Genomic DNA, 16,522 nt, shown 5'->3' with positions numbered 1-16,522 from the left:
GTAGACAATCGACTTCTGCTGGACCGTCAGGGGAAAGCTTATGAAAAGAAAGCAAGAGAATGTCAAATCAGTGGGAGATGGTGGTTTTACTAAACAGTCGAATCGTCATAGCAGCTACCTTCGACAAAAGCTCAGTCGGTACAGTTTAAAGTTCCTTGAAATGACGACAGAAACATTTTTGGAACATAGTGAGTCTCAAACACAGCGTTTCATTTCACAAGGTGCAGTTATTACTGGAGACCAAAGTGATCGTGACGAGATTGAACATACAGGTGACTATTGAGTACCAGCCAAGAGTTGGGCAACGCCCTCTTATTCAAACATTTTCTGAGTTGTAGATTAAAACGTAGGCCATTGACATTATGGGGAAATATTGATGGCATTATTTGGCCATGGTATTTGCAACGTAATCAGGATATGTTGTATATTTTAAATTCTTAAAAATAGGCTCTTTTTGTTTAGATAACAACTATCCAATTGTTGGTATTTACGTTAGAATTGTGATATGGCTGTTGCTTTATGTTCAGGAACATTCAAAAATTCACAAATGTGTGTATTATACATTTAATAGCTCGCAATGTGAATTTGAGGGTGTTTCTAAACTTTTGACTGGGGCTTTAAAAGAAATAAAGAAACTGAGACAGGAGTAGCAGCAGTAACAAAGGTAGATTGAGATTTGTGAGATTGAATGTGTGTGAGATTGAATGTGTGTGAACTAGATTGCAATAAATGTTCATTTCAAGGTAAAATTTGAGGTTAAAAAACAAGCCATGGCTCTCAAACTTGCTGTCATTGCTTGTGAGTCATAGTTGTTCTCGTAAGGCCGGTTGTAACAGTAAATTGGTATAGAAATGTTTAATCCTTTGAATTTAGTACCACAGGGTGGGACGAGAGACAAATCTGTCTAGACAAAATGCCTCGCAAGATTGAGTCCACAAGAACAAAACGAGATCTATGCAAAATCTGCAAAATGATGCCTCAAATAAATTTTCCACTTTTCAAAATGTTTTCTTTTTATCCAGAAGACTGCAACAAAATGAACAATCTAACATTTAAACATAAAGGAAAAGTCCAGCTCAATATCAGTTGCAACTTCATTACTATATTTCACCATCCCTTTTTTCAACTGGAAAAAATATTGCCACAAGGTGATTTGAACATAATCAGAGCATCCTGTATTTCTCCTGCAGGGTGGAAACTATTGGTACAGTATATGGTGGGTATATTTCTAACGTGCCGGTTTTATGACATTGTCGTCGTGTGCGCCGACTGCTAATAGAATAAGGGTGTGAGTCTGCATGGGGAGAACAAGGGTGGTACTCAATTAGTGACACTATCAAAGTGCGGAGTCTGAGGACCCTGTGGTTTTCTCTGTTCGAGAGGGGCTGCTACTGAGAGTGCAGCGATGAGCTGGAACACTGAGAGATGAGTGAATGAAAGGAAACACCACAAATAACACATTTCCAATTATAAATGACCGATATTTCTACTTTTTTGATGAACGTGTTTTTAGTTCAATTTAAGATAATTATCTCCCCATAAAGTTTGATCAATGTGAGAAAGTGACATTAGAACCACAGACTGTCAGCATCAAAGTGCAAATTTATTTACGTCTATTAAAATATCTTTTGCTAATCCAACTGCTCTCGCCAGCCGACGTAGAGCGCTTGAACGTTGCTAGCTAGTGGCTGATTTATCCTGGACACTGCTCTAAACGCTGGCACCAAGCGGTGTACAATAAAATCTCCGCTTAATGAAGTTGTTTTTGTACCGTCCACAATTGGGGATGGAATGTGATTTGACAACAGCATTGTGTTGATTTTGTACCTGGAGTGGTGTCGCTGCTCACTCTGGGAGCAATAGTTTCTAGAATAAAAAAACGAGTAAAGGCAGTTGTTGTATCATGCTTCCCAGAACAACTTACAAATAAAGGCTTTGATTTGAGTCTATACTATATTCAGTAGGTAACATTTATTTTGAAGTTAGCTGGCTTTCTGATCATGTTTGACGTGTTTTACTGTCGCGCAGAGCAGTAACAAGCAGCACAGGTCATTAACAAGCAATTCATTTCCTGTGTACTAATTAGCAATACTTAGCAATAGCCAAAAAAAATAGCCAAAAGAAACAATATCTTGTGCTGTGCAGGGACAAGATATCTGGTGGCATTTTGATCTTGCAAAATTTCAATGTACGACATCTAGTAGGATCCCTGTTTATTACATAGCTTCCCAATAAGTCCCCTAGCATTACATTTAGACAATTTATTAAAACAAATTAAGGTGTCGGTCTGGTTAGCAAAAGTTGCTGGGGGGATTCTGGGCTCTCGCATTCCAGTGTGGAGTTTGCTATCGCTGCGCCTGTGTTTCTTTTTTGTGGTTACTCTGGTATCCTCCCACATTCCAAAAACATGCATGGTAGATTAATGGAACACCCTGAATTGTCTTTAGTTGTTATTGTGAGTATGAATGCTTGATTGTCTATGTGTGCCCTGCGGTTGGCTTGCAACCAGTTTGGGATAGACAGCTGAGATAGACAGCGCTACGGTATGGTACGTTATGGTTAAAATAATAATTTTACAATGAATAAATATCATGAATAATTAATTACTGTAGACTACATCACTGGGCTCCACGTTAAGACTTCTTGGTATGCACAAAAATGCTGTCAATGACACTTTAGTTTAATTTCCTCTGCATTTACTCCGTTAACATTCATTCATGGATTACAGTGGCAGAGCATGCTTGTTTGTCCTGCTGTGATTGTGCTTGACCTCACCATATCATATTTCACGTTTCATGCAGGTGGCCCCACCCCAGGAAGCGGTGTCTCTGTTTTCTAATGTATTTTTGTGTCAACCTGTGCCACAAGAAAAACACAGTGACAGTGTCTTTGCTGCTCTGTTTTTGAGCTGTTGGTTTCTCATCAAGACAATGAAATTACAAGGAATACAACTGCCTTCTTTTTCACAAAAAGAACAGCGTCCTTGAGTGCCAACTCATACACGCAGCTCAAACACCGGAATCTCATTTCAACCACATCATGACGCAGTTACCAGAATTGAAACAACAACAGTCACAGTTCATTTGAGTCACAAAGTTACGTGTCACTGGAGAGACTGATACACATCACAAAGGTCTAAGGGTGAAACCTGAGCTTGAGGTTTGTGTTTCTATGACGACAGCAGCCGCTTCCACCAACCCAAAGGGGGGGCTGTAAATACTCGGGGGACCTGTGGCCAGAAGCTCCGCCCACTGCGAGGGAATTCACTCAGGTATCACCAGGAAATGGAGACAACCAAGTGATTTAAATACAAACGATATATTGCAGTTCAGTTTTCCCAATCTAACTATTCAGTATTCACCTTTTTTCTAGTCTATTTATTTATTTACGCCTATACTATTCATGACATTAAGACTGGATTTGTTTGCGGGTGTATCAGAATCGCCAAGGCGTAGAAACAGGTTTAGCAGGTTGTTCTCTGAGTAAGTGCTCCCTCCTCTTTCAGGGTGACTGCTGAATCATCCGGGTAGAGCGCTCAGTGAAGATAATTGTTGCTTGAGCACCTGTTCTCCTTTGAGAAAGCTTGAGAATAAGGTAAGGATTTATGGTTTTGATTTGTCTCATTGTCCAGTGAAGTACAAGTTAAATGTCTAATTGTAAGATCAATGGACAACTTTCTTATAAATAACTTGTGTGATAAGATCTTTGTCAATATTTCAGAGGGACCACAAACAAACCACAACAACAGAATTGCAAACATCCTCATCTTTGCATTTTAGGATTGAGCACCGTACAGTATATCAACAGAGAATAGAAGGGTTGGCATTGTCATTATATTTTTATATTTACAACTCTCGGAGTAATGTTTTGATTGCACCAGCAATGACGTATAGGAATTATTTATTCGGCAAAGAATAGATGTGTTTGAAATTGAGTAGTTTCATTTTTACGGCAGCAGAACTACTTCATGACTCTGTGTAACTACAAATGACTTGGTCCACAGTTTGTGAATGTGGAATTTCAATTGGAAAAAAAGATCAGAGGGCATGTGCATAGTGATAGTGCATGTCTGAGTTATGTTTATGAGGTTCTGGGCTCGAATGTCATAGTAAGGCATAGTAAGGCATGAAAACAGGTTATGAGACTCTTATTCTTGAATGAGCTTATGGTTATTTTTTTTTATGATTCGTTCCCTCATTTAAAATCAACCCCCAAAAGATAAAACACATGTTATTTCATTTCATATATAAGGCCATATATGCACATATATTTCATTCATTCGTTTTTTACTGTTCTATTAAATCCCAATTAGTGTTCCCGAAATGTGATTTCAATTAGTCATAGTTTTTTAAACAATCATTTTTATTGTATTACATTTCCTCACAAACTTTTACTCTTTTGAAAATGATGTTATAATCTTTGTTTTCACATTCAAAAACAGGCATGTTAGCTTTATTGAAAAGTCTAAATGACCCATGGGCGTAAATGTTAGCATGAATGTTGTCGATTATGTATCTTGAGACCATAATCATTTCAGGGTGTACCTGGCCTCTTGCCCAAAGTGAGCTGGGATAGGCAGCAGCTTAGACACAACTTTAATGATGACAAGCACAAAAGAAAATGGATACTGTAGCTGAAAAAAAAGATCATGCACCAAACTACACCCACACACTGTCACCTACCGCTCTGTTGTTTAAGCAGAAGGCTGCTATGTCCCTTGAAAAGCAGCTCTACATGACGTTACCGATGAATTGCACCGTATCACACACACATAACAAATTTGTAATACCTTCCACCAGTGGCGGTCTGTGCGTTTCACACTTGCGCTTTCAGTGATGTCCGACTCCAATAAAATACCACTCATAAAACCATCATTTGTGACACCACGGCGAGAGAAATCACAAGCGGAAGCACACATATGCATTACTGGGCGTTGCATCACCTTAATAATGTGCAGCCCAATGCACAAAAGCCATTCTTTCCTCAAGAAGACTTCAATGACTTGTTTGTACAGTTTTTCTGTGCATTTCAGTTCCAACAATAAATCCTTTTCCATCATATGTTTTAATTCACTTAAAAAAAAAAAGCCACGAATGACCGCTCTACAGAAAAACAAAGACAGGGATTGTCACAGCCAAAAGGGCCAAGCTTGCTTGACATGCATAGCACTGCCTCCAGTGCTGAGTATCCAATCACAGAGCGTGTACATGTCACGTTCAACGTGAAGCTTTCTATTTGGGCCTTCCACACCGTTTTGAGAGAACTATATTGAACCCGGGAGCAACTGATTAGTAATATCTGGCAATGTTGTCTCTTCAAGATGCATTCCGTAAAGCGGGGTATGTTGCATAAATCCTGGAAGTTGTTTTTGAGTCCTGTATTAGTATGTGATGTCTCATATAAAGTGTACACAATCTGGAAAAAACAGTTGTCCTCACAGCATTGTCCAGTTGGTCCCCAAATAAAAAATTCTGAGAAGTTCATCCTGATTTGAGTCTCTCAGACAGTGGCCAGATTGTTTGAAGACATTGAGATGGCAGAAGAAAGTTAAAAAAAAAAAAAACAATTAGAAAAAAAAGACAACCGTGGTCTCCGTTTGCACAATGTGGTGGTCTGTGGCAAAACTCAAAGGTACGCTAGTGAACGAGCTCTTGTAACACACGTGGTCAAAAGTTTTGTTGGCCTAGCTTGGCACGCAATCAAAAACAAGGAAAGAAATGTTTTTGAAATAAGAAAGCAAAAAATTTGGCTTCCTAACAACGCTCTTCTCAAAGATCTCAAATGTTGTCGGAGATGGCTAGTCAATTATTTTTTCAAATCTCCCGAAATGATAGGAAGCTCCATTTTCTTTTGCATTACTTGTTTTTAACATTAGTGATGAGATTGCATCATATTTATGTACTTTTCTCTCATTGGTTTGATGCTGCCAGCATATGTACTCTGTGTATGTTCCTTACATAGCTGTGTCAGTGGGAAATTGCCTGAAAGTGAATCAAGCACAGCACTAGCTAAGGATATTCTTACAGATTGGGAACTAGTGCACCTGCAGTGCACACCAATATTTAGGGTGCGTCGTCATTTTTGTCATAAAACACTTTCATGTACACCTTATATATATATATATATATATATATATATATATATATATATATATATATATATATATATATATATATATATATATATATATATATATATATATATATATAATGTTCTACACTGTGAAGTGGCGAGCAGGTTTGACCGTCTTTTCATCAAACAGAATTGCCAATTGTCAGGGATAAACTACTCAGCCCCTCAGAGGGGTTATAGTAGACTTATTGTTCGTGTGGTACGCATCTCTCTGCTGGTTAATGGAAGAAGACAATAGGTGGTGATTGAAATGTCTGCTTGAGCAAAAAAAAAAAAGAAAACCCTGATTGAGTTTAATTTCCTGCATTCAATCATTTCCAAAACATTAATTTCCATCTTTAGAAGCTTGAAATATTTATGCATATAACTGACAAAATAATGCAGGAATGCAGCCACACCAGTCTGGTTACACCCTCAATACATGCAAACTGAAGCTTGGAAAGGCATTGCTGGAACAACAAAAAATGCAGAGAGAGTTTATTTATTGTTTAGTTGGATTTCAATTCATTTGTAATTGAAATAATAAATAATTACGTGTATTTATTATTGAAGTGTATTTTATTAATCACAGAAGTGCCTGTAAAGGGAACACAGAAACAATATTACCTGGTCTAGCCCCTCTTTCAAGGCAAACAAAACCTGGAAAATTTAGTATGAGGTAAGTCGAAAAGTTCCAAGACTGCTGTCACTAGTAGCCTATTTCAAACCCAACATAAGAGTTTTGATGCTCTTTTTTAACAATCAAACGGCATGTCAACAGAGAGATTTTGCGGCATCTGTCGTGTTCAGGGTGTGAGAAGAGGCGAGGACTGTATCATTTATACATAAATACACATATGTGAAGTTACCAGTAGGTATGACAGCACAACAACCAGTATATCTAGGATTTCAATATTGCCAGATTTATTTGCCAATACTTCAAATGTGGTTTGCAGCAGACACAACATTGCATATGTCTATTTAAATAAAGTAACTTTTGAATTGATGTGATTAGTTTATTTTTTGTTCTTAAATGAAATTAATCTATTGTATGTTTTAGGACGATACCATAAGGAAGACATGGGAGGGCATTCTATCATCACAATATACCTGCTGCTATATGTTCATATTTTTCATTTAGTGTTGCTACAAAATGCAACAGATTCTCCAGCGCGTACGATTGATCAAAGTTGGTTGCGTCAACCAAACCTTAATGCTGAAGAGGAAGGAGAAAATGGACATGAGGGTGATGTATCTGGAATGGAAACAAGTAGCAATTTCAGTGGTGCGGTTTATAATGAAGAGAAAGGAGTGAACAGTCTCGAGCAGAGTGAAGATGAAGCGTCAGATGATCCGGAGGTTGCCATAACTACCCAGCCTCCCACATTCCCAAATGCCTCAACAGTGCAACCTGAACTGCCGGATGACCACATCAACGGTCCAAACATCACCCAAATTGAGGAGGAGTTAAATAATTCATCCGCACCTCCTGCAGTCCCGGATGCTGATCTACGTGATCAGAATTCAACAATCTCCCCTGATTTCTCCAATCGCATCAATATAGACAACATCACTTTGGCACCAGAGAGCCATGATTTAAATGAAAACACAACAATAGCAGCAGCAACAACAACAACAACACCGACAACAACAACAACAGCAACAACAACAACAACAACAACACCAGGGGATGATACCAAGTCCAACAATGTAACAGAATCTAACAATACAGCTGTGACAACCACAGCAGCAACAGAGATGAACGAAACATCTGCAACATCTGAATCGGCAAACCCAATGTTTCCTGGGTCCACTAGTGAGACAACCATCGCTCCACAAACACCTGAAGGCAACTTGACCGATAAACAGGCATCTTCGGGGAGCAACTCGGACAGAGGTAGAGTTGCATTTTCGTCTGTCCATGTTTCCTTGAACCTTTATGATTATTGTGCTGTTTTTTGAGTTTCGTAAGCATCGAAACAAACCGCGCTCTGCAAACACGTTTCTGCATTCAAGGCAAACATTCCAATAACTCTATACAATGAATAGTCACACTGATTCAAATGAAGTACATCTGCTTCTCAAACGTATTATTGATTGATTGATTTATATCATTTCTAAATGACATCACTGATCACTGTGCGATATCTGACATTAAAGTACAGCCAATCACCGATCTTGCATAAAAAGGGAAATATCAGCAAATACCAACTGATCACGATCAAGCCAATCAAATCGGCATAAAGTCTAGCTAACTCATAGCATCAAATTTATATGGTAGTCTGGTTGTTTAGAAGTGTTTCTATTATACAGATAGTGAAGGAGACTGGGAGCATGGATAGAGGAACCTACCAGTGACATGATCCTCGGAACATAATTTTTAGGTTATCAGTTCGACAGTAACTCTAAACTCATTGTCTGAAAGCATACAATAGATATCACTGTTGCCTGTTTGATGGCCTTATTTTGTGCACCATCACCACAGGCTGAGGACAAACATCCCTTCTTTCAAAAGAAAAAAAGCTTTGGGTTGGGTTTCAGCTGTCTACTTTGCCTGAAGGCTCCTTTTATAAGTATTTTCTCAGCAGTAACAATGACACACTGTTTTAGTGGAAAAAAAACTGAAGAAATGGGGTTCAAACACACCTGCTCTGCATAAACACAGGCATATGAGATAAAATGAAATAATAGTAGAATATAAATGGTCTACATAATCAGTGTTGGAAGTAATGCATTACAAAAGTAATGTAATTAATGTAATGCATTACTTTTTGCTGTAATACGGTAGTGCAATGTATTACACAAAAAAAATTGTAATCTTTTACTTGGTACAGATGAGAGTAACGCATTGCATTACAATGCATTTTAAATCTGAAAGTGGTGTTTAACCCCCAAAATACAGCAAGATCAGAACAGAATATAAAAGTTAGTTGCACTTTGTGCGCGACACCTAAAGATCTGTCCACGTCGCCAAATAGCACCAGTAATTTGACGAAAGATTTAGAGCTGTGCCCTAGTAACATGATGTTAGCGAAAAAGAAAAACATGGGAGGATTGATACTGGGCATAAAACAAAGCAGGCAAAAATATTGCTCTCTCACTCAGCGACACCTCTTTGACCTTAAGAGGTTAGGAGACTCGTGGCGGAGTATGTCATACGTAGAAGATATGCTGCCACTTTCCGCAGTGCTTTTGCTAGCATTTCGAAAGTTTGTCAGCAAGATCCTTATCGCAACTAGCAATAATGACAAGGTAAACTAACACAAATTTTCACCGTACAATTGTTATCTATAAAAGGCTATGAATAGCTCTGGTTAATTTGCATCAAGAAGAAGCATACAAAACTCATGTTAAACAGTACGTTAAACACAATAACGATGATGTAGGCCATCGACTAAAACCATCGATTTTTGAAACGTCTGTCCCTAACCTAGCCGACGGAACTGTTTTTAGGCCTAAGCCAACTGTATGTGTAATCAGAGTAATAAGCTACATTTAGAATGGCAAATCCATACATCCAGTTAAGTTGTCGAGAGTAATAGATAAGTAATGCAATAGTAGTCGAATGAAATACAATTACATCGTAATGTAACCAATTACTGTACTTGAAATGACGGTAATAAGTGATAATGCATTACAGTTTTGAACTTGCCCAACATTGTACTTAATGTTGCTAAATAAAATGTAAAAAAATATTTACTCTTCAGTTTGGAGTATTATAACGCTTAGTGAATTCAATTAAAAATGTGTGCTGTGATGAAAACTAAGTGCTTCTGAACAGGCTATCATATTGTGCATGTGAGTGGAAAAAGTGAACACATCAATAAAACCTCAAATAAAGCCTTTTGAGTGTAAGGGGATTTAGTTTTCTGATTCCTTTTATGGTGAATTACATTTGCAAAAATATTTTAGATGAACAGTCCTAAATCACATTGAAACAAAAACACAGTTTTAAAAAAATGCTTTAAAGCACATAGGTCTTGATGTTTTTTGACTCCCTGTTTACCTACCTGCCTTGTAAAAACAACATAAATTGATGCTTTTCCTCTGACCCATGCTTTGGAAGCTCTGCATGAAATCTCAGCTGGTCAAAACCTTGAAGTATATATCTCGGTTTTGTCTAATTCTGTAGACAGCATTAATGTTTGAGTAATCTGAGCTTTGGTCACAAGTTAAGTCACAAACCCACAGTATACCTAATGGCATCCCTTTCATAATCTGCCTCTCAGAGAAAGGAATAACTGTGAAAACTCATTTGGGAGTTAAATAAAAAAGAGAGAAATCGTGAGAAGAGATAACAGCTTGACAGATCTTGTTTCCAAGATGACCAGTCTGAAATGGAGGCCAAGGCACTATTAGCCACATTATACAGTAGAATTTGTGGTTAAACAGCATTAAGGAAGTGGATTCTGTTGGACTTGTCTCATCTATTTGGTGCATTGTTCAGGCAGATTTTAAACACTACATTTCTCAATCAATATTGCACCTATGTTAATGGCTCCATTCTATGCGTGAATTGTATCAAGAAAAACTGAGCAAATCAAAATACACACCAATTTTCAACGTAAAGTCTTCTAGGCTGTATACGCTGAGATCACTCAACCTGGGTCAAATTATATGACTGGAAGATAGTTTCAAATATTTAGCTGTACTGTATACCATTCTTTGTTGTTGTTGTTTGTTTGCACACAATTGCAGCTATTTTTGAGTGGCATTGAAAGTTAAACCAGAAAATCGGTATTAAATTGTGTGGTAACTCCAGTGGGCTGTCACTGGAAAATATTTAAATCATGGTTCTGGGAAAATTACACTATCGTATTTGGAAGCCCTTTGCCTACCTACATCTAATATGTCATTTCTTATCTTATAATGAAGGATTGTCATCCGAGTCCAGTGGAAACAAACGAAATGAAGCGTGGGGCGCTGTATTGGGAACTGCAGTGGTTGTGTCCATCGTGGGACTGGTGGCATACGTCATCTTGAAAAGAAAACACGTTAAAAATTTCTCACATAGGAAACTGGTTGAGGAGTTCCCCTCCGACCCAGGTAAGATCAATTCATCGTTTTGTTTTAGGGGGTGATAATTAACTTTATGTCGGCATGTGGGATGGCACAGTATTTATTGTTCTTTTGTGTCACTGATTAAAAGCGTAAACAAATTGGGGGGTAAACAGCAGCTGATAAAACCAGACATCGATTGTGCAAGTTGTGGCCTACACTGATGCTGTACAGTCTGGCGGTGGTTTAATCGGTATAATCGTGTAACAACACATGTTGACAATTATAATAACACTGACAACATTTGTTTCTACTGTAATTTACAATTAGCCTCTGTCTGGAGGGATGTCCTCATTACTGTTTAATGGAATCGTCAAACTGGACCTAACAAAAATTTCACCGGGAGATATACATGCACACACATGCATGCACTCCCACACACACACACCTGGAAGGAGCTCACATCATCATGTAAATTAAGGAACATGCACCATGGCAATTTGCAATTCATCAAATTCTTGCCATGTACTTAAGCAAGAAATGTCACTTAGCAGCTAAAATTACATACTTAACCTTCCTGTTAAAGTCCGAAATTAACTGTAAGGACAGAATAGAAAAGAAAATATGCTGTTCCATTTAATCAGCTCAGTACATGAATAAGAATAACTGATTTCATTTCTCAGGCGACTTGCGTTACAATAAAACCAAGTACCTGTATACAGATTTCAAGGACGTTTTATTAAGGCCACTTTTATTAATTGTAATTTTAATATTCACTAATTAAATCACACAATATATTATTTATCATTTTTATATAATTGCAGTGATTACATAATGAATTCCAAATGCTTCATGTAAATTATGGTATTGGCATTTGAATAGAACATAATGAAGAACATAATTTGAGAAAATATGATTAGTGTCCACGAGTTCATTTTCTCTCATCGGTCTAAAAATTGTTCTTTTGTTTAATCCATAACGTAAAGGGAGTAGTCTCTATACCGGTGGTTCCAAACCTTGTTGGGGGTACCGAACCCCATCAGTTCATATGTTCATTCACTGAAACGTTCCTTAGTGACGAAAGATATGAATTTTTTAGAAATTCCAGATATAGACATTTTTTGATTTATGTTTTTTGAGCATCACCTTGTACAAACAACAAAAGTAACACAGTACATGAACTATCAATGATATCAACTAATTATGTAACTGTACACCAGTGTGACTGCTGTTGCCTTTAAGAGACGAGTGCACAAAAGTGTGGCTTTACCTTGAGCCATCCTCCTGTCCTTTCACACACAGCAAAGACTGTTCCTTTTCTTGGTTTTATGTCCAGCATCCTGAAAAAGGCTTGCTTGCAAAGATATGTCGTAACAAATGGTATAAAAAACATTCCAGCGCTTTCTTCGCCATCTTACTATGTTGGACATATTCATTCAACATAACATCCAACATATTTCGAATAGATAGATTGAATTGTTAAGGAATCACTCAACGACCTAACACATCAGACAAACATTGTTTACTGGGCGCACTGAATCCCCCGCAACACTAATTGACCAAGCAATGTAACAAGATCATCTGCAGCCAGCCCCTGCAGCACGGGCGCATCATCACAAATTGACATGATGTGTCGGGTGCGTCTTGACCTCTGCAGCGGAGGCTCCGCCGAACCCCTGAGACCGACTACAGCACCCCTAGGGTTCGATCAAACCTCGGTTAGGAACCGCTGCTCCAAACACTTTATTTTGAAAAACCTTTCAAAAACCTTTGGTAGTACTACAGTAATGGGAGAACTCCAGAGGTCATGACCCAATTCGAAGTATGGCTGAATGCAATGTAAGACGTTTGTGACAAAGTGGACAGTAAGTCACCAATTACAAAAGAAGAATGTAGTCTAGTTCCGCCTGAAAGTTAGAAACTTTGAGCCCCACTTTTCATAGACAGCGCATCTCTGGCTGGATGCAAATGTTGCAGGATACTGATTTTATGCCAGGTTGGAGTTTGCCAATTTGGCAGACGGCTCTCCTCCACACTGTCAGACACATTTCATTCGTAAATATCTGAGCAGCGGTAGAAATCAATTAATGCAACACATCATTTTTAATATTATGATATTTTTCAAATCATCCTAATGGGCAAGCACGGCTATGTGTGTGCGTTTGTGTGTGTGTGTGTGTGTGTGGTGGTGGTGGTGGTGGTGGGGGGGTGAACGGTCATGGCTGGGGCAGGGCTCCAAGTGCCTACCTCATGGTGCAGATGTTTGCGCCGCAATCTGCAGACCCCTGTGCATGACAAGAACACTGCATTTAAAGGAAATGACAGGAACCACTTTGATTGACCGCGAATGAAGTCAGCTGTGCCTACCCCCAGAGCGGCACAGACCTCCCTCTGTCAGAGCTGCCCATCTGCCAACATCAGATCCAACATGCATATTCACATTGTGTAGGGTTTACAATGTTCACCAAAATGAAGCCTTTTAAGCATTTATGCAAGGTCATTCATCCACTATACAGTATTACTTCTCAAAGTTTGTCGACACCTCTAACACAAGTCATCACAATCAATATCAAATACAAGTACATTTGGCTGATTTCTTACCTTTTTACCATCAAAACCCTTGAACTCAATTGCACGCACATTGTGTTCAGTTTGAGAGATTCCGCTGAATTACTTTTTTTTCCCCTATCAGCTTCCCTTTAAACCTCATTAATCTGTCATTGGAGTGCTATTTCTTATTTATAATTTGAAGAAGCTTTTATTTTGTAGGTGTAACACCTTAAACGCTTACCTTAAACCTCACAGCTACTCTTCCCATTATTTTGAGAAGACATTCACTGACTTTTCCATTATTCACTTCACTCGTGATGTATTTGCAGTTCACTGCCTATTTGTTTTAAATGAGTAAATGGAATTACAATTAAAGTAAACTATATCATAATAAAAAAAATAAAGGAAATTACAGGTAGATGTATTGGACAGCTTAGATTGTCCTTACGGGTGATTGGGTGCGTGAATAGTTGTTTGCTCCTGTGTGCCCTGCAATTGCCTGGCAACCAGTTGAGGGTGTCCCCCGCCTGTTGCTTGAAGACAGCTGGGATAGTCACCAACAAGCCAGCGACCCTAGTGAGGATAAGTGGCTATAGTAAATAGATGGATGGATAGTAAATTACATCAATACCGAAAATATTCCTACATGTATTACAATATGCATTTTACGGCCATTACGTAGAGCAATTCATAACCAGTGTTTTAAATTCAATTCTTAATAATATTTTTAAAAATGTAAACTTTTCACACTAACGTTCATTTTCCAGTTCTGAGATTGGACAACAGTGAACCTCTGGATCTGAATTTCGGGCGTTCATCTTATTACAACTCTGGACTACAAGGAGACAACATTCAAATGTCCAAGATTCATGAGCGTCAGACAAAGTAGCAAGATACAAAGACCACTCAACTCCCTTTTGACAGGAACTTTGGTGAATGACACTGCCATAGTAACTTTATGTTGGAGATACTTTAGGTCCACTGTATGCCACTATAAACTCTACTTGGATTGTGATCTCATTGCTTTTACAGTAATAGCCAACAATTCATGTTTTTTTTTCATTTGTACATGCCAAAATTAATATACTGTAATAAATAACATTTGTCCAAAGGTTTGAATGTGATTGTAAATTGTTGTTTTTGATTTGTGTCCTTGTCGACTCTGCCAGTGTCTAGCCTGGGAGAGGCTCCAGTTTACCAGTTCAGAAAATGACTAATAAATGCTTTCAAAATACTGTAAATTCATTTAAATGTTTTAGGTTCAAACCCTGTTTTTACTTACTGACAAATCCAGTTTTTCTTCATATTTCACAGAATGTGTCAACTTCATTGGAATAACGGATTAAAACTATAACTGAAAAATATAACACTGCTGCTTTCACAAAGTAGCACAAGAAGCCATTATGAACAATATTGTGCATTAGGTTTGGCATGCTGCGAGTAATAAGTAGAAACACAATTTATATTTTCAGGTGCTGGTAGCCATAGCCGCACTCTAAAACATTTCAAGTAGCTGTTTTACTCACAGGTATAGGTTTTGGTATATATTTGGTTGCATGATAGCTGCAGCAATATTATCATATTAAACTTCCTAAATTCAATGACCTCTACGTGTCCAAACCGATGTGACTTTTTTTGTTAGGTGATGTGGTGCACCTCAGAGAGTTACTCTACATTCACCTGCAGCATACCAAGCGTAGAGGAATGCACAGTAGTTTAAAGATTTTTTTTTTACCCAGTCATTGTTATTCTTCTCATGAGCTTTTTTGACTTTGAGTGACAACCTTCAGCAAGTATCTGTAATCTTCAATATATTTTCTTACGTGGGCAGCATTATGGTTAACTTGTAGTAGCTCTTTCATAGCCAATCAAAAAAGTTATATAATTTCAAATGAAAAATAAAAGCATATTGTCATATTTTGTACTTTTTTTTTGTTATACAGACTAGCACTCAACCAATGTCGTGATATGTATTACGGTTTGGTTATAGCAGCCAACAATAACTCAAGACGTGTGACTTTTTTGTTGTTAAATCCTTTGGTGACAGGTCAGCTTTTTCTAATTCAATTTTGTTCTAAAATCTAACAACCATCAATCAAAGAAGCACTTCACGCCACATTAGTGAGATGCAGCACTGTAAAAAAAAAAAAAAAAAAAAAAGCTTTGCACTTTGCACTGCATATCAATGATTGAAATTTCCAGTGCTTGCTGTCTGCCTTGATGTTCGCCCCCTTAATGCATGCCAATGTTCAATTTATGTTTTGGACCTTTTTACCGCCCACATGTGATTTGTGTATGTGTTGTTTGTATGATCATTTTGCCTTTATTTATTTTCCATATCCAAAACTCCTGAATTGAGGGTCAAAATAAACTGTGGTTGTTTATAAGAGGACTTGAGTTTCAATTACAGACACATTGGAACCCTCCGCCAAACACCCCACAGGTCTCAACAGAATAGAATTACAATGGAATTATACGTCTTTATGAGGATTATGTGATCACAAATGATCTCTGCCTTGCCACAGCCCAACTATTTATGCTACATGTTGGAGGCACGCCCCAACCACAAATGATATCATCTTTTGGAATGAAAAACGCCTTCCAAAAAGGCCCGTCAACAATAGCTGGGTGGAGACTCCCTCAATAATACTGTATTCAGTTGAAAAACTGTAGTTGGGTTTTTCCACTCAGACTTAAATGAATAATTATTATATTGTCGTACTTTTTGTTTAAACGTAGACTACATTGACAACATAGAATTATTCACAACAAGATAAACAGGCCTTTATAAAAATCGAATGAGTATGGTATCCAGTGATTTGACTGGGAAGTAAGATTTACATGCAATACATTGTACATATAC

General features: G+C 37.9%; 1 protein-coding gene across 1 annotated transcript; it reads left to right on the top strand.

Moving 5' to 3' along the window:
* Positions 1 to 3,493: 3,493 nt before the first annotated feature.
* Positions 3,494 to 16,046, top strand: LOC148424927 (uncharacterized). Its single transcript, XM_088413958.1, has 4 exons — positions 3,494 to 3,594; positions 7,172 to 8,008; positions 10,987 to 11,157; positions 14,427 to 16,046. The coding sequence occupies exons 2-4, from the start codon at positions 7,192 to 7,194 to the stop codon at positions 14,546 to 14,548; spliced, it is 1,110 nt and encodes a 369-aa protein (XP_088270084.1). The 5' UTR covers positions 3,494 to 3,594; positions 7,172 to 7,191; the 3' UTR covers positions 14,549 to 16,046.
* Positions 16,047 to 16,522: the final 476 nt, after the last annotated feature.

Source organism: Hippichthys cyanospilos, chromosome 4, assembly GCF_059441005.1.
Source record: "Hippichthys cyanospilos isolate Australia breed blue-spotted pipefish chromosome 4, RoL_Hcya_1.0, whole genome shotgun sequence".
NCBI classification, from domain to species: Eukaryota; Metazoa; Chordata; class Actinopteri; order Syngnathiformes; family Syngnathidae; genus Hippichthys; species Hippichthys cyanospilos.
The sequence above is the reverse complement of the archived record's forward strand: the minus strand, read 5'-3'. Positions and strand labels throughout refer to the sequence as shown.